Source organism: Nothobranchius furzeri, chromosome 9 (genome assembly GCF_043380555.1).
Source record: "Nothobranchius furzeri strain GRZ-AD chromosome 9, NfurGRZ-RIMD1, whole genome shotgun sequence".
Taxonomy (NCBI): domain Eukaryota; kingdom Metazoa; phylum Chordata; class Actinopteri; order Cyprinodontiformes; family Nothobranchiidae; genus Nothobranchius; species Nothobranchius furzeri.
In genome coordinates, this window is record NC_091749.1 from 25,441,847 (window position 1) to 25,460,958 (window position 19,112).

Sequence of the window (19,112 nt, forward strand, 5' to 3'; positions counted from 1 at the left end):
ATATCAAATTTTCACCTCCTCTTCGTCTCCACACCTGCCATGGTTAAAGTTACCCTCGCGGTCTATCACTGGCAAATCAAAAGTGAGACGGGTGACACAACCGCCCCCCTGTGCTTGTTACCACATTCCACCCGGCCACAATAAAAAAACGGCCATTATTCACCTCCACCGACTCCGACATGGGCCAAAATGTGATACCTGGCTGTTAATTGAATACAGGCCAATATTAGAGGATTTACGGTATACACACACACATATATATATATATATATATATATATATATATATATATATATATATATATATATATATACATATATAAATATAAATATATATATATATATATAGAGAGAGAGAGAGAGATAGATAGATAGATATAGATAAAGATTCATACATATGTTGCGTGTATGTATATATCTATGTATATATGTATATGCAGTGTTGGGAGTAATGTGGTACAAAAGTAATTAATTACTGTAATGCATTGCTTTTTGCTGTAATTTGGTAATGTAAGGCATTACAGGGAAAGAAAATGGTAATATTTACTCGGTACAATTGTCAGTAACGCGGTAATTACAATGCATTTTTAAACCCAGAATCAAGATGTGTTCCTTAAAAATTCAAATTGCGGGAAACCCGAAGAAAGATCCAGTATCTGCATATATTACATCATTTATGGACTCAGCTTTGCGGGCAGAGAGGATGCAGCGGTAACGGCTCAACTACTCCAGTTGCGTCCTGCACGGCCGCTGCAACATTCACAAAATCGCTCCAATAAAACAAAATAATTCACTTGCGATCGTTCATATCAGCGCATATTCTCTGGTATTTTGTGCTTTTCTGACGTGCTTTGCCTCAGCTGAGTTCATAATCTGTAGCCCTGTTAATTTCAACTCATTACTGCTGGAGCGCCGCGCATGTGAAGATCCCTTTGGCTGATCGTTAGAAAGTAGGAAGACTAGGAAACAGATTTTTCTGGAAGACGGAGAAAACATGCAGCATGCAGGAAGGTTAGAGAGAGAAAGGGCAGGAAATTATTCAAATAAAATCAAGAAAACAAAACAAAGTGCTTGAAAAGAAAAAAAATAGGTAGATTTATCCCCAATACACATTTTTATCAGTGAAAAGCAATAATATATAAGCATTTAATATTTATACATGTGATAGAGTCAGATCACCCCAGAAGTCAGTCTCACATCCAGGGCCGTATCAAGGCATTTGGGGACCAAGGCAAATATAGGCTTGGAGCCCCCACCACCTCACTCCCTGATCAGTTAATATAAGATGGCAGCGTGTTGAGAGTAAAGATTGTCGTTGCTTTTATTTAATAAACAATCATTTTAAAGCACTGTTATTATATCTGACTGTTTTTAACAGCGATCCTAGCTCAGACACCACATCACTTTCCACATATGTCATGAGCTCACTGAGCGTCACATTACCAGATTCATATTGAAGTTGTTTTGGTGAAAGTAACTTAAAGTAATGCAAAAGTAGTGTAATGCCTTACATTTTAAACTCAGTAATATTGTAATGTAATGAATTACTTTAAAAGGAGGGTAACAAGTAATAAATAATGCATTACAGTTTTGAAGTAACTTGCCCAACACTGTGTATATGCAAAAATATATATGTGTGTGTGTGTGTGTGGTTCGTTTTTGGAACAGTGAACTTAGTTCAAAATGTTTTAAATTATGAACTAAGAAACAAAATAGTTCGTTTTAAAATGTATGAACTGAACTTTGGACTAGTTCGTATTTTAAACGAACTTTGCCAACACTGCCTGCACCCCTGACTTATCCACACCCCAAGGCCCTATGTGTGTTTGTGTGATGATGTGAAGGAGCAGGAGGAAAATGTCTGAAGTTATTCTATGGTTATACCCAAAGCTCATACCTCCTCTGGCTGATGGAATCAGCTTTCTTATGACCTCACATGTGCCCCATCTCTATTGAAAATTTTTATGTATTCATCTGTCTTTGAATTAATGTTTCTTACCCTAAAATTCCACTACCTCCCCTCCGCTCCGCCCACGCCTTCCGCAGCCGCTCGCTTCCGAACTCAATTTTTACTGGTAGCCGCTCTACAACGGCTCAGCTCTGGTGCGGAGACCTGAGGTGCGCAAACAGGCATGTGTGGGATTTTCAGGATCTTGCGATACAGTCCGAGTAATAAACGCGGAAGTTAGATCCGAACACCCGTTGTGTGGGAGAAGATTCAAAATTAACTGTTTAATCTGCCTATCATTTGTGTTGAGAGATCAGCAGTGTTTGAATCAACAAAGGGCAACTATTTTGATAGTGGAAACTGTATTTATGGCTTGTTTTTGTGCATTTAAAGTTCAGCCGCCATTGATAGTTGTTAAAAGTTGTTAAACCTGTGCATATGAAACAAAAAACGCTTTTTGTTTATCGATTTATTGTACAATAACGGAAGTTGTGCTTGCTCCCTTTCCTGTTGGGCGGTTGTGATTTCTGTTCATTGATTGCGGAGGTGCTCCGGCGTCCGGCAAAACTAGAATCAATCCTATTTTTGCCGGATGGTGGATTGGAGGGCGGCGCACTGCGCCACATGGCCGCAGTAGTGGAACAGCTCTGATTGACTACAACGGGACCGATTTTGCTGCGGAGTTTGTGCCGGAGCGGAGCGCAGCGGAGCGGAGGTAGTGGAATTTTGGGGTTATGCTGCAACTTCTGCATTGTAACTGCTCAACTTTGTCATTTTCTGCTTCTTACATCAAATTCTTTAGTGTATTTTAATTTTAATTTTTAAACTTGGTGTTTCATCTCGTCACGTCAATTTGAATGTTTTATGTTGGTTAGGGTTAGTAAAATCATTATTTTAGGTATCGTACAATCGTTTAGGGCTCAAAGGGGTGTTGCAGATGAGTCTCGGCAATTAACACACTACAATTTATCTCGTTATAATATCGACAAAGCCATTTTTATAGCTTTGGAATCAATCATAAATTAGGTTGACTCCTGAAACAAATCAATTGTAAAAATATGGTCAGCAATGAACTTCTGTGAGTTTTAAAAAACTCTTATGAAACTGTTCATGAAGTCGTTTACCAACAGTCTCTCACAAAGACATGTAAATGCAGGCAGAATCCACCATTGACCTTCTGCGTTTTAGTTATAGAAATGTGGAAAGACTACATTTCTGTAATGCACATAGAATCCAGCAAGAAGCACGAGCAGCCATAGGAAATTCACCTTGTTGTAGGAGATGCTGTTGAACATCTCACTGATTTCAGCGGGCTTGCTGACCTCCTCCTCTTTCCGGGACAGAGGGTGAGATGAGGCCAGGGCATCAATAGCTAACACCTTCTGCACATCATTCAAAATGGTGTTGTCTTTCTGCCTCCAAATAGAAAGTAGAGTCAGGAAAGGCTTACCTGAGCAGGTAATATGTGTGAGAACTTTATAAAATTAGGTCACTATTGTTGATCATACAATGTTCCAGGTGGGCTCAGCGTAGTCAGCTCCGAGGTACTCCACATACGAAGCAAAGCCCTCGTTCAGCCACAAGTCATTCCACCAGTGCAAAGTCACCAAGTTTCCAAACCACTGCAAGAACAACAAATACCCAAAGACAATGATTATCTCAAGCCTGTGGCAGCAAATACTCTGAGATCATCTGCACTAAGTACAGCAGATTACTTGTGTGAGCCTAATCTGACCAACATGTACGTACTTCCTCTGAAACCGTGTCCCAGTTCCGACAACATGGGTGTGCTGATACATCCTGACTTGTAAATAAACACTCTCTGTGAGCTCCGACATTTTTGCTGCTGTAATGTTTAATTTCCTGGAGAAATTATTTGCTTTCTGAATTTCTTTATATTGAAAACAACAACAAATTTCAGTCTTTCTGTCTCCTTTATACTTCTACTTCAACACGACCAACTTTATGAAGGAACAGGTTTAAATAAAACCAAAACATAAAGTCATGAAAGCCTTTAGGAGGAAACCAGTGACAAACCATGTGAGCGAGTTCATGAGCGATGACAATTGTGACCATCTCTTTGTTCTCAGTGGAGGAAAGCATGGGGTCATACAGCAAGGCCGTTTCCCTGTATGTCACCAGTCCCCAGTTTTCCATCGCTCCAGCGTCAAAGTCAGGCAGGGCAATCTGATCTACATGGAACAAAAATATAATACAAGCAAACCATTTAACACTCAAACTGACACATCCACACAAACATTTTCCAGATGTTAAGAAGTTGACTGTATCTGAATTTTATATAATATGGTGTCAGCTTATAATAACCAGGAATGCTGCACACATTATGGTTCCAGTGTTGTTGGAACAAGATGAAACTTTAAGATAAAATTCTAGATTGTAAAGTTTGCACATGCAGAGAAAAATTTTCCTCATCTCACGTTTAGGTTTCAGTAAGATAACAGAAAATACTCTTATTTCTCCGGTTGTGTTCTCGTCGAATTTGAGCTTTTTAACCCACCATACCAAATTTAATTGTTTAGCACATTTAAAAACAGCATGCCAGCTGACCAAAATGCTGCACAGAGTTGTAACATGATGGAGAAGCCATTTCTCAAGGTTATTATCCCCCCCCCCCACCCCCACCCCCATTGATTAAGTAGTTATGTTTCCTGCTCTTTTTGTCTTAGATGTTATTCTTAGGTCAAGTTAGTTTCCTCCCTTATTAATAATTGTGTTCACCTGTCTCTCTCTCCCCACACACCTGCGATTCATCTCCCTCTCATCCTCCCAGTATATTTAACCCTGTCTGTGTCTCAATGTGTTTGTCGGTCCATTGTTTTCTGTCAGTCTCGTCTCGTTTTTGGATCTCTAGTGTTATTAGTACTTCTTGAGTCTCTAGTGTTTTTGGATCTCCATTTCAGTGTTTGGATTTTTAGTTTTTGGCTCTCTGCCTTTGGATTATCCCCAAATAAAGAATTTTTATTTCATCTTCCACCCCTGCCTCGTGTCATCCTGGGTTTCTGCATTTTGGGTCCTAACCACCTCCTTGCTCACATCGTGACAGATTCGTCCAGAATCAAAAACATCCAGATTAATAAAACAGTTCCAACGCCATTTTAAGTTCAGTATTCACAGTATTCAAGATCCCTTGGAGTTCACCGCATGTTAAGTGAAGTATGGAGAGGCCATCTGTACTTTTCTTTTTAAGCTAAGAACTATCAAGCTGGGAAAAATCTTTCGTTGTTATCAACCAACAACGGTTTCTTCAGAATAAAAGCTGAACTCGCTGACCCAAGTAGGGTCCCCTTTTTGACGCTGTGAAACACCTGTCACTTTTTACCTGGAGACTATCCAAAGACTAGTCTGTCGTGCTATGACGCTGTACTATTGGCTCCAGTACCGGAAGGAAGGTCCGAGGACCTGGGCATTCTGGATCCATCGTGGAGGTCTTACTGAAGGGTATGTGGATGTGACAAAACTGGCGTCTCGTGTGTTTATGACCACGGGCTCAAACTTGATCAGTTAGGAGCAAAACATCATCTCCCACTCAAACTCTGCTTCTCCGGATATGGAGGTTCTGAACTTGACATCATTCACACACACACCATTCACCTCACACTTCATTCCAACAGAACATTCATCATTAGAGAGTTAGTCTTGTTAAACTGTTTAAAATTATTTAGTAAATAAATTTCCTTAAACGTTTGAAAGTCTCTCTCTTTTCTCTTGTCTCTCGGTTAATGCAAAGTGTTATTTAAAGTCCCTGTGATAAAAAGATCCAATCTTCTGATTAAAATAACCCAGTGTCCATTAGATGGGATTCATACTAGATATGAATCTTTAATGTCTTATGGTCCTTAAATGTAATTCTAATCCATTACAGAGTAAAAACATCAGACATAGTAAAAACACAAGATTAAAATTCACCTTCATTCATACAGAATGTTTAGCAGTCACAAGAATAAAAACAGATAAGATCAAAACGGAATCTCTGAAAAAAAAAAAAAAAAACGAAGACGCAGCATAAAAAGAACGCTCACCAGCCAAAGGCTTAATGAAAGAAATGGGTCTTTCAGTTAGATTTGAACTGTGCCAGTGAAGAAGCCTGTTGCGTGGACAGAGGGAGTGCGTTCCACAGTTTGGGTGCAGCAAAAGTGAAAGCATGTACCCCCGAGCTTTGTAGCTCATTTTGGGAATGCATAGCAATAGGTGGTCAGCAGACCTTAAAGAACTGGAGGGAGATGTGAGACGTCGGGCTGGACTTCCTGGATAGAGCCCTGCACAGGCCTAAAATCTGAGTCCGTGCCCGGCCCGGCCCGAGAAGGTTTTCAGGATTCTCTGGCCCGACCCGAGCCTGACTTTTTTTTTTAACCTTTCATAATGTTTTAGCGTGATAGAATGCTCAGCATTCTAAATATCTGTGGGAAGCGTTCTACAGTAAAAAGAAAAGAAAGAAAAAACAGCATTCATTGCAGCTTTTTTCCTAACAGAGCGTACTTTTCGAGCGGCAGATGAAATTTACGAACACTATATTAATTGGATGCGTATGTAAATTTAATCTGCTCTGAAAATGCGCTCGTGTGCAATTAGAAAAAAAAGCAGCATTCCAATTTTCTAACTGCAGAGCAGCAGATTAAATAAACGCCCCCAATTAATACAGCGTTTGTAAATTTAACCTGCCGCTCTGAAACGGCGCTTTCCAGTTAGAAAAAAAACAGCAGTGAATGCTGCATTTTTTTTAACTGCAAAGCGAATTTGTTCACAGAAAAATAGAATGCTGCAGTTTTCATGAGAATAAACGAATGGTTTCTGACATATCAAAGTGGACATAAAATGGCATATTAGAATAGGGGCACATGTTTCAATCAGCATTTTGAGAATTTGTTTATATAGGCGCATTTATAAACCACACACACCTTAACTGAGCTAACGGGTGCGTGAGAAGCAGGCAGGTGCTGCTGCGTTCAAGTGTTTCAGTATTTTTTTTATGAATTCGATTAAAAATAAAGGCGCCCGGCCCGTGTCCGAAGTAATTACACAGCCGTTGGCCCGAAGCCCAGCCCTCGGGCCGTGGGGCCAGGCCGACCCGCGGGCCTAGGGCTCCAGTGAATGGCTCTATTCCTGGATCCCTGAAGAAGCGGCTGGTCCTTTTCGGCCCAGCTTGTGACCCGGTGGTTCCGGCATCTGATGGTTTACTCTGCGCCCTGCCTGGCCAGCTTTGAGGGTGAGCTGGCACCGTGCCACAGCCAATCGACTCGAGGACCTCGCCAGAGTGGGGTTTGCTGGGAGAATCTGTGCTCGGTTACGGGCTCAGAGTTGGAGGAGACGGTGCCCGTGCGCGATCCCGGCCCAGTTTGGTCTGGTCAATGCCAGGTCTGTGTGGAACAAACTTTTATTCCTTGGGATTTTTTTATTCAACATTACTTGTGTTTTCTGTGCATCTGTGAGTCCTGGATCCCGTTTGGTGACTCAAGTGCCCTGCTGGACTTGGTATCACCTGGCTGCTCCTGTTTTAACATCCCTAGATCGCGGGGCAGAGGTGGTGGGCTGGTTGTTGTTTTAAAATCCAGCTTCCCTAGTTAACAGCTTACACCCACCATGTAATTTTCTTCCTTTGAACCGTGCATCCCCCCCCCCACCATCATGTAGGACTATGTCCTATTTTTTGGTGATTTTAACATCCATATCTGCTGTTCTGACAATGTGCTTGCAAAAGGTTTGTTGAATTTGCTAGATTTATTCAATTTAACTCAATGGGTATCGTCCCCAGCTCATGCCAGGGGTCACATCCTGGACATAGTTCTCTCTTTTGGTCTCCCTGTCATGAACCGTGTGACTTTGCCTCCCGTGTTCTTTGACCACTCTCCAATACTCTGATGTTACTTTGCCATGTCCTGTCCCTGTGTGTGAAGCTCCAGCTATAGGTTCAGAGCCCTGGATGCAGAAACTGTTGCAATGTTCGTGGACTGTATGTCTGTAAGGTTAGAGACCTTTAACCCAGATCCATCTAACATTGATCACTATTCACAACACTTTGATTTACTTTGTAATCAGGTCCTGGACATGGTTGCCCCTCTCAAGAAGAAGAAGAAGAAGAAAATATCATTTCTATAGTGCTTCTCAAGATAAAAATCACGAGGCGCTTCACAAAAACAAAAAAATGTAAAAATATTAAAAAAGCATTTAGAAAATGTTTAAACATATATTTAAAATGAGCAAAAATAGACAATTGTGATTAAAAAATGTTAAGAAAGAGAGAGTGGATAGGAAAGAGGGAAATCAGTGGATCCTGAGGAAGGTGGAATAGGCGGGGAGAGCAGAATAAAGAGAGAGTGGTGAAGAAGGTCATACAAAAGCCAGCTTGAACAAGTGAGTCTTCAGCTGCTTTTTAAAGGAGTTCACTGAGTCCACTAATCTCAGGCTCAGGGGGAGAGAGTTCCAGAGTCTGGGGGCCACAGCAGCAAATGATCTGTCACATTTAGTCTTTAGCCTGGTGCGTTGCACAACCAGTAGGCTTTGATCACTGGACCTCAGGGACCTGCTGGGGGTGTAGGGACTAAGAAGATCACCAATGTAAGATGGTGCTTGTGTCATACGGGCAAAGTCGGTGTTTATTGTGTTTTTCCTTCCAGTGTGGTGCATTTTTAGTGTGTATTCTTTTTACTTAGTTTTAGTGCATGGGATGCTTTTATTTTGGAGAACCCAGGAAACTGGGAGGTTGTGTGATTTTATTTTGACAAGCTTGGACAGATGACATCCAGACCGGGGCAATTATCTGCACCGGTGGCAGATTAGGAGTGTCTTCGGTGGAGACGGCGGCAGACAGCAGAGAGTCGCCGGGTGAAAGGACACCGATTGTCTGTGACGAGGCTTCATGGGGATGTTGGCAGGGTATTCCTCTGCCCTGGCATGTGAGTAGCGGCCTGTGACAAGGTGTGACCCGTGGTGTGCGATCGAGCAGTGACTGCCGTTAAAATTCACTGTCAGGTAGACCCGCGACGGAGGAGGACGACGGCGTGGCGCGGCTAAGTCAGTGACTGATCTGCAGGAGGAAGCGGGCGATTGAGGGAAACGGCGGTGCGGCAGACACGCGTCTTGATGGAGGAGGCGATCTCTTGAGGGAAGAGGAAAACGACGGCGTGGCAGACAAGCGTCCTGAAGGAGGAGGAATCTGCCCCGCAGCGTCCAGATAAGGCTGCAGACTCTCACCGGGCCCAGTTCCGGCAACCGTTCTAGTGACTGGCCCGGCTTTGATCTCTGGCAGTCGCTGTCAACGTTCCCTGGTGTAATCCTTGGGTGGGATTTGGTATCCTGTAGATATATAGTATAGCCCACCTACCCGGTAGGAAGGTGCCACATTTGGCGTTGTTGGCAGGATCCAGGCTTTGAAAGCGGCTGTTGGAGCCAAATAAATTAGCCATGATGATGCCTGTTTACCCAAGGGCCCCTTGGCTTCCAAAATTTAAAGGACATGGGGAGGACTTAAAATACTGTGACTGGAAGGAACCAATAACCGGGTTGCTAGGGACACAGGAGTTGGCAGAACCCAGGAAGGTTGATATTGCATCGGGGGTGATGGCTGGGGAAGCCAAACGTCAGGTCAGTGTTTTGGAAGAGAAGGAAAAAGATCAAGTCCGTAAAATCCTTAACTATTTAGATTCCTTGCATGGAGACCCCACTCCAACCTTGGTGTTAAGGTCTCAGTTTTTTGGTTGCACCCAGAAGCCAAATGAGACTGTATCTTCTTTTATTTTGAGGTTGCGTGAGCTACATTGTAGGTTGCGGCGACATGACCCCGACGACTCTCCCTCAGATGTAGCCTTACGGGACCAGCTTTTGTTGGGGTTACAGGAGGGTCCCCTGGCCCAGGGGTGTCCAATCCTGGTCCTGGAGGGCTGGTACCCAGCAGGTTTTGTGGTTTCTCTACTCCAACAGACTTGATTCAGTACTGGCAGTCTCTCTCATGTCTCATTTTCTGTCCCAGACATGCAGCTACCTCACTCTGCTCCACACACACTAACCAGAGACTCAAACGCACGTAAACAAAAGCTCTGATATTAAAATCCATCCAGCTGACATGAAGCAGGCAGAAAAAAAAACTTACAGGTAGATGAACGCAGACTCCTGCCCGCAGGCAAAACAACGGTCTGTCGTCTCCATGGCTACAAAGTAGAGTGACAACAGGGACAACCAATCACACGTTAGTATGATGCGGCAGAGCCAATCAGTGAGCTTGTAGGCGGGTCCAAGGGAAAAGGCTTCAGCTTGAGGCGTTGCCTCCGCATGGTCCTAGTGCTCAATATGTATCACAGTAAAACAGTTTTGTACGGTAAAATCTGACAAACGACCAGAAAAAGGGCACTTTGGGCACTTTGGACAAAAGGGGCAGGTGCTCAAGCACTCTCCGCTCTGCCCCCCCCCCCCCCCCCCCCCCCCCCGCACGTGCCTGATCACATGTAGAAATATTACACGGACTTTGGTCTATCTTGGGACAGCAGTAGCTCAGGAGGTAGAGTGGGTTGTCCAGTAATTGGAAGGTTGCAGGTTCGATCCCAACTCTGACTAGAGAATTCTGCTTTAGTGTCGTTGGGCAGGACAGTTAACCCACCTTGCCTGCTGGTGGTGGTCGGAGGGGCCGGTGGTGCCATTGTTCAGCAGGCCTCACCTCTGTCAGTGCATCCCAGGGCAGCTGTGGCTACATTGTAGCTCTTCCCCACCAGCGTGTGAATGGGTGAATGACTGATTGTGTTGTGAAGTGCCTTGGGAGGTTGTAGAACCCTAAGAAGGTGCTATACAAGCACATGCCATTTGGAGATAACTTGCTTTTTATTGCGATTGAAGCCATGCTCATTACGTTTTTTAACAAGCTGCTCCTAAAAGTGTCTGTCCCCCACAGTTCCTGATCAGTCTCTGGTGATCTGACCTCCAGCTCTAATGGAGAGAAGCTCCTGGAGCACCACGTTGCCCTAGTTTATTATCTCAGCTGATTCTTTTTACAGAAACAAAACTTGTGGAAAGCCCATGTTTACTTTCATTTTTAATATAGTTGCTGGCCAGAGCTCGGCAGGAACTCCCCATGTGATCGGGACACTTCCTTCTGTTGCGCATTCACAAGTCCGGCGATGCGGTAATATTACTACCATGCGTGGCGAAACGAATGCCGCCACGCAACGCCATGCTGCCACAGAACGTTCATAAGGCACACCATGGCGGCAGTATTACACAGATTTGCTGGCAGCTGTTGTGTCTTCTCAAATGGGCTTGGGTGTGAATGGGTGGATGACTGATTGTGTTGTGAAGTGTCTCGGGGGGTTGTAGAACCCTAAAGAAGATGCTATACAAATACAGCCATTTACCATTTATCATTTCTCCATTTTGACCACTACAAAACAAAACAAAGTTTGATCTGTTTCTTTTCTAATCTCTTGAAAGACTGCTGCAGACCTGCACCCTGTACGCATTTTGCATAGCCAGTACGCAATCTGGCATCTATTTACACTGGTACGACTCACCCATTTAAACTACGCAAGAAGCTGCGGAAGCGTGAGTTGAGTTCTGTGGCAAATATGCACATGTGGTACTCATGTCTGGCAACACGACTCAGCGGCATGGTGAAGAAGTTTAAGCCAATCATTGTAGAAAAGCAGAGAAAAGCTATCCGGCCTAACCTCTAGCGTAACACCCTCTTTTTGACAAGGTTGGCAGGACTGCTGCTGCTGCTTGCATGTTGACTGATCTCACTATTTTACTCTTCTATTATGGTGTGCAATAAACTTTGATGATAAGTATGATATGAGTATATATATATATATATATATATATATATATATATATATATATATATATATATATATGTATATATATATATATACCATGTCCTGTATGAGTCACGCCCGTTACGATCCTCACAATCTCTGCATGACTTCAGTCATGTATATTTTCTCGGAGCTAAACACTTTCTTTGATCAACATCCTTTTCTGGATTTTTTAAAGGTCTGCAACAATCACAAGTAAAATCCCCACCCAACAGAGACAAAAGGAAAGAAAAGGAGATGTAACATCATACTCCAAGTGAAGTTAATAAGCCATCTGTACAAAACCAGTAATGAAGCCAACAACAGCCAGGTTAAATATCCGACACAAATGTTTTCTTCTGTGTTGACCTACCTGATTTTGAGAGTGGATAATTTGAACTGTAGTATTTCTCATAAAACTGAAGGATTGGCTTTGTAACATTTAAAGCATAGTCGCCCTGCCGATTGTCTATGGCTGTTCTTCGAGCCCAGATTCGGATCTGCAAGAAATTAAAAGCATGTGATTTCTAGGGTAACAAATCTCCATCTAAACATTTTTCTCTGATTATTCGAGGTTGTGTAGTGGGTGCAGCAGCATAGAGGCCCACTTGGGCCAGCTCTTCCAGGGCAAGTGTTCCCAGGCAAGACAAAAAACATAATCCCTTCGGCATGTCCTGTGTCGTCCTCTGGTTCTCCTCCTGGTTGGACATGCCAGGAACACCTAACCTGGGAGGCATCCCAACCAGATGCCCAAGCCACCTGAACTGGTTCCTCTCGATGTGGAGGAGCAGCAGTTCTACTCTGACCTCCCAGATGACGGAGCTTCCCACCCTATCTCAATTGATGGAATAACATGGTCTTTCAGGATATTCAGGTAGTCAGTTGACCTCATGCTTGGAGCACATCCTGTTGCTGAAACTAGATCTGACCAACTGCAGCAAGCCCAGATCATAACATTGCCCCCACAGGCTTGTACAGTAGGCACTAGGCATGATGGGTGCTTCACTTCATCTGCCTCTCTTCTTTCCCTGATGCTCCATCACTCTGGAACAGGGTCCATTTGGACTCATCAGACCAGTTTTTAATAATGTGTTGGACAGTTCTTAACCCAGTTTATTCATTTCTACAATCTCCTTACATGTTTTCTCTGCTTAATGCCGATGATCTGACCCTTCTCAAACAGACTAACATATTTTCCATGACCACCAGATGTGTCTTTCTACATGGTTGTTTAAGAAATGAGAAGCGACTCATTGCACCAGTTGGGGTTAAATAACTTGTTGCCAGCTGAAACATAATCACCCATGCAGATGATTTGGGGCAGCAGTAGCTCAGGAGGTAGAGTGGGTTGCCTCATGATCGGAGGGTCATGGGTTCGATTCTAGCTCCAGCCAGGGGTATTCTGCTGTTGTGTCCTTGGGCAAGACATTTCACCCAACTTGCCTGTGTTAGTGGTGGTCAGAGGGGCCGAAGCGCCAAATGGCAGACTCGCCTCTGTCAGACCGCCCCAGGGCGGCTGTGGCTACGTAGTAGCTTACACTGGCAGTGTGTGAATGTAAGAGTTCACACAAGCGTCTTTGAGTGTCCTAATAAAGCACTATATAAGTTTGATGATGATGATGATGATTATTATTATTATCTAATGGAGGCTCATACCTCTTTGCTCAGTTAAATCCAGGTGGCAACTTTGTTTTGCCAGGCAGTGTAATATCGGTAATAAATCTGTAAATACTACAACAAGGGAGCATTACTGATGATACGATAGCAATTAAAATGCAAAGAGAAACTTTCTCACCGAAATGTTACTTGTGCTTGACTCAATGGAAATGAAATCACTGACGATAAAGGCCAACAGATATGTGGACATTTTCTCTGTGGGCTCAAAGGTAGTAACTTTGACAGGAACACCACTGACGACAGAGAGCAAAGAATCTGTACAAAACGAGAGACAATCGGACATTGAAACTCTGTTAGCAGGCGTTCAGGCTATCAGTCATCTATGACCTGACCATCAGACAGAGAATTTACTACATAAGGCACTCTACTACTCACATTTTTATTCATCTTGATGCAGGTCTTTCTATAATTGTTGCCAACAACCTTTATTCAATATTCAATGATGGATAGTCATCCATCCATTCATCCACCAAAACCTGGTCCTGCCTTAAAGCTGAGATCAGACTCTCTCTCTTTCTCTCTCTCTCTCTCTCTCTCTCTCTCTCTCTCTCTCTCTCTCTTTCTCTCTCTCTCTCCATATAGATGTATATATAGTCTGACGTGTGTGTGTGTGTGTGTGCAACACATTCTTACTCCCAGCGCATCAAAAACAAACGCTTGATCAGCCACCCTCCACATCAGACCCCTGAAGCCAAAAGTGTCCTTTTTCGTTACTTATGTGCGAAAAGGGTTTTTTCCCTTTTCTGACTGCAGATCCCAATGCAGCGTAAAATTGACGTGATGGGATGTCTGCTACCGTTGCATCCCAATGGAGCGTTACCCTGATGCGATGGGATGTCCGCAGCCAGGGCTCCAAACAAGCTCATTGTACCTTACCCAGGGGTCTGACGTGGAGGGTGGCTGACCAAGCGTTTGTTTTTGACGCGCTGGAGTGAGAATGTGTTGGTGTGTGTGTGTGTGTTTTGTGAAACTGACTCTTTTCCTTGCCATTGGACAGAGCCACTGTGTCTGGGTCATGGATGATGGTGATGTTGAAGATGGCTTTCATGGCCGGTTCATCAAAGCATGGAAATGCTTGCCTGGCATATGTTGGTTGCATCTGAGAAGTTGCAACAATCCTGTAAACAAAGAAAATCCACTATAACTATCAAACAGACACACGCGTGGTTAGATGTAATAAATTAAACAAACAGAAACTTTTCATGCCTACTTCTTTAGACCGTTCTCCAGGTATTCACTCCTGTAGAATCCTTCCAGGCCATCTGCCAGCTCACCCATAAATTCAGTGTGAAGAGCATACATTGCTCCTGCTTTTAATTTGCTCTGCAGTTGAACAACTAGATACTCCGTCCTCGCCGTGAGCCAAGACTTCTGCAGGGCAGGTACTGCTTCTTCATGAGGACTACTCAGTTTAGCATGCATGCCTTTGAAATTGGTGAAGTTCAGCTTGTTGGCATGGATAATGATTAGGTCTGTGTCCTTTAAACATCTGAAGACCACAGTTGAATTTCCGGTGAAAATGTAAAGGCCATCTGAATTGGGTTTCAGCCTGGGCCACAGGACCACATTGTAAGATTCGGGTTCGAGGCCTTTTGGAAGTCTATAATAGTCCCAAGGCACCTTTGGTGTGAAGGGGGTTGTGGGGGGTGCAGATGTGCTGCTGGTACCTGATGCTCCATTTCCAGGCTTACTTTGGTTATTGGCTCTCTCCTTGTGATAGGCGACAGATAGAGCTATAATTGTAGCGAGTGCAGTGACAGCCAGAACGAGCGTCCCAAGGACAGCGTTTTTACTGAAATGGTAGACTTTCCCCATGTCTGCTTCACAAGGTTAGAGATGAACTCTGAGGTGTCCTAGTTTGCTGATGTTTAGGGTCAGTGGTGCTCTTCTCATTTCACTTAATGGTTGATTAATTAACATCTCAAAACAGCTTTTTTCATTGTTTCCTGGGGAGAAACACAGCGTGAGAAAGCTCTCAATTATTTACTCAGTATTTATCATTTAAGTCTTAGAACCCAGTGACATGTAACACTAGCACAAAGTTAAAAAAAATGTTTACAGTCATCTTTTTCAGTCTTAATACAGCTCTGTTCGCCACAAGTAAATCACTTCAGTTCAGTTTATGTTAGGGAACTTGATTTGGTACACATTGCTAGTACCATACTCTCTTTTGCCAGAACTAGGTACAAGGTGTTGAGTCCCTCAGAGGTTCTGGTTCATCCTGACATGACAGCATCAACAACATCTATGATGAGAATGGGTCATGCTGAATATCAGGCTGTTTCCAAACAGACATAAAAGTTGTTAAAGACTGTGAACTACTTCTTGGATATGTCTAGTGTGGTAGCAATTATACAAGCCATGAAATTATTAATCATTAATTTAATTGTCTTAAAAGGCTCTTCAGGTGGGGATGAAAGGGCAAAAGAGAAATAAAACAAAAAAATTAAGCCTAATATATACATAATAGTAAAATAAGTGAGTAAAGTTTATTTATAGAATTTATCACAGAAAGAAAAATCACAAATGCATCGCAAAGATCAACAGAACAAACCATAAAGTCATAAAATCATAAATTCATCAAGCTACAAAGCATCACAAACAAATGGAAGATAATTAAAAACAAAACAAAAAATAAAAATAAAATAAAAGGGTCTTCAGCGGTTCTTAAAGGTGTCCAGACTGTCAGTATTACGCAAGGATAAAGGAAGATCTGCAGTCTGGAAGGAGCGATCACCTCGACTTTTATACCTGGTCTTTGGAACTTCTAAAAGGTTCTGGTGTGTGTACCTGAGGGCTCGGGTTGGAGCATAATGGGCTCGACACACGGGAGGCGACAAACGACCGCGATCAGCGAAATTTGTTGCTGTCGCTTTTATTACCTGACACACGGGAGGCGGTCCGCGGTACCGGCCAGCGGCAAAGCCGTCTACGCGTTCTGTTCCATGGCGAAATCGAAACTTCCGTTGTTTTGTTTGGCTGTGTCAGGTTGGAGGGAATTAAGGTTATTAAAGCAGTTCAGAGTTAATAAAGTGGTAGATATGATGTTTCACAAGGTGCTGTTAGAGTTATGTGAAATCTTACTTGTGATTTTACTATTTAAAACATAATAATAATCAACTTCTCCTCCTTGTTTGCTCAGAGATGTACGGAGCATCCTGTCCGCTCATTGGCCAGTGAATGAAACCTCCGTTGATTGGTCCTCGTCCGAGCGACAGCGAAGAAAAGTTGAAAATGTTTCAACTTTCTGGGATTGCGTCGCTGGGTCGCCTGTGCACGACACGTGTACGAGCGCAAAATTTCACATGCACGTTTTTCGCGTTTCGCTTGGTCGGAGGGAGACCCGCGATTATCGCTTTGTCGCGCATGTCTCATTGAAAATGAATGGAGGAGAGGCGATGTCGCCTCCCGTGTGTCGAGCCCATAAGGCTTTAACAGTTCTGTAATATAGGGAGGAGCTTGACCATGTAGAGCATTGAAAGTTACAGTCAGGATTCTAAAATGAACTCTAAAGTTAACGGGTAACCAGTGCAGTGACATCAGAAAAGGAGTGATGTGTGCTCTTCTGTTTGCTCCAAATAGGAGCTTCGCTGCAGAGTTCTGGGCCAACTGAAGACGGTCAAGGGCTTTTTGTTAAAACATGTGAAGAGTGTGTTACAGTAATCTAGTCGGGAGGAGATACAGTAAAGGCATGGATAACCATTTCAAGTTCTTGTCTTCACACCAACCTTCGCAGTTTGGAGATATTTCTTGTGATAAAAACTGTTTCGCACCAACGTTTTTGAGTGGCCTTCAAGAGACACTGATTAGTCAATAACACCCAAATTTCTTAAGTTTGATGAGTTAAATGACCAAGTCGTTAACTAATCGGGGGGAATCATGCTCTCAAGGGGCAATGATCAGACATTCAGTCTTTTCAGCTTTTAGAACTCAGAATCAGTACAGCTGAATGTCATCTGATAAATGAAAACAAGACTGTGTCCAGGCTAAGTGTTAGTCAGCATCAGGTTTAAAACCCTGCATTTCCTCAGGCCTGAGGACATATAGAAATGAGATTTCTAAAATTGCTGATACATTGTTTTTATCAACTGTCTCAGATAAATTTTAAACATAACGCTCCCACCGATCTGTGGAACAATTCTCAAGCAGCTCTGATTTGCATTTCTGCAGAAGCCTGGCAAGTGTCCCAGGAAGCTCCTAAGGTTCTTATCAGCCTGTGTGGCGTAATCAGGGCAATCGCAGCACAGAATGAAATGTTTTTGCTCGAAAAAGAACAGGGTGCTAACAGTTTGAATAAGTCCCTCAGACATACACTCAAATACACACTGACCCCAAGAACACTGCTGCTGCACATTTGGCTCTGAAAGTATAAACCTTCTAGACTTATGCTTGTCAATACACAACTTTAGACTGTGTGCTTTTTAAAGGGAACTGCTTCATAAGTTAGCTTCTTCTAGTCATCACCACATGGCAAATGCTTGCTGTCACACACATGCACAGACACAAACGCACGTGAACTGAGTGCCCTTGAGAAACATCTGGAAATAATGCATCTGTGTCACACCTTGGCCTGTCTCCCCTTTTGGTTAGTCTTGTGTCTCTGTTAATTGCTCCCACCTGCCTCTTGTTTCCCAATCACCCAAGCTCCCAGCCCTCCTGTATTTAAACCCCTTCTGTGTTGTGTCTCGTGTTGGATCATTGTTTCTATGTCAGCGTGTTCCTAATTAAAATCCCTGTTTAATGTTCCTGTCTGCCTGCCTGCCTCCTTCTTCACCCGCGTGCGTATCCTCACCTCCGTCTCACTCACCGGCACGCATCTGACATAATGATCCAACCCAGCAAAGGATCCAGCGGGGAGATTCGTCCCTGGGAGTGCCTGCTTCAATTTCTTTCCTGGGACCACCGGCCGGCTTCTTTTCCTCCCCGGCGTCGCCTCGCCTCTGACGTCGTCACCGGGCTTCAGCCGCAGCGTTCCTCTCCACCCTTCCGGAGCCAGATGAGAGGTTGGACCGGGAGACGCTTCCGGATCGCTCCAGCTTCATGGGCACCAGACTGGCTGTGTGCTCCCCCGGAGCTGGCCCACAGCATGGGGAAGGTTGCTGGGCTCCCCCGCAATCCTGTGTCCCAGGACGGAGCCGCGAGCGCACCGCTGCCCCGGCTCGACGCACCTGTTTGGGCCCGCCCCCAGTCAGACCAACAGTCCCGTCTCTGGTCCAATCCGTGCCTCCGTCATCTGCAGGCAGAGGAACCACGCCCACAGCCCAGCTGACAGAGCTCACAGATCTGCAGGCGGAACTTGGCCGGATCCGTCAGCTCATCAGCGTCAAGGAGTCCCACCTTGACAACCTGTCTTCCCCGAATCACCAGGAGAGGGTTTCAGTCCAGCCAGCAGCTCCCTCGTCCCAGAGCCAGAGGAGCAAGCCTGCAGTCCACCCAGCAGAGCTTGCAGGTCTCCGAGCTGAGCTGGCCCAACTCCATCAGAGCCTCAGTCTCCAGGAGCTCCAACTGGACACTCTATCCTCCCTCCTCTCCCAGTTTCCAGCACCACCAGTGCAATCGCATCCAGTTCCAGCGGTGGTCCCGGAGGTCGCACCGCATCTGCTCCAGCCTGTCCAAGCGGTCCCATCTGCAGCAACTCCTCCTCCAGTCCAGAAGCCGGTGGTCCAGAGGCCGACGGTCCAGAAGTCGACACTC

The 19,112-nt window shown here is 44.2% G+C and overlaps 1 protein-coding gene across 2 annotated transcripts in view; it reads right to left on the bottom strand.

Moving 5' to 3' along the window:
* The window catches only part of LOC107374127 (aminopeptidase N), a 61,075-nt gene that overhangs the window by 13,856 nt on the left and 28,107 nt on the right, over positions 1–19,112 (bottom strand). For both annotated transcript variants that reach the window (XM_054732583.2, XM_070554724.1), the window contains 7 exons: positions 14,629–15,364; positions 14,394–14,536; positions 13,537–13,673; positions 12,115–12,241; positions 3,985–4,139; positions 3,456–3,569; positions 3,216–3,359 (listed from right to left, as the gene is read on the bottom strand). In XM_054732583.2, the coding sequence (XP_054588558.2) occupies positions 3,216–3,359; positions 3,456–3,569; positions 3,985–4,139; positions 12,115–12,241; positions 13,537–13,673; positions 14,394–14,536; positions 14,629–15,233 (1,425 nt within the window). In that variant the 5' untranslated portion in view covers positions 15,234–15,364. The remainder of the gene's footprint in view (positions 1–3,215; positions 3,360–3,455; positions 3,570–3,984; positions 4,140–12,114; positions 12,242–13,536; positions 13,674–14,393; positions 14,537–14,628; positions 15,365–19,112) is intronic.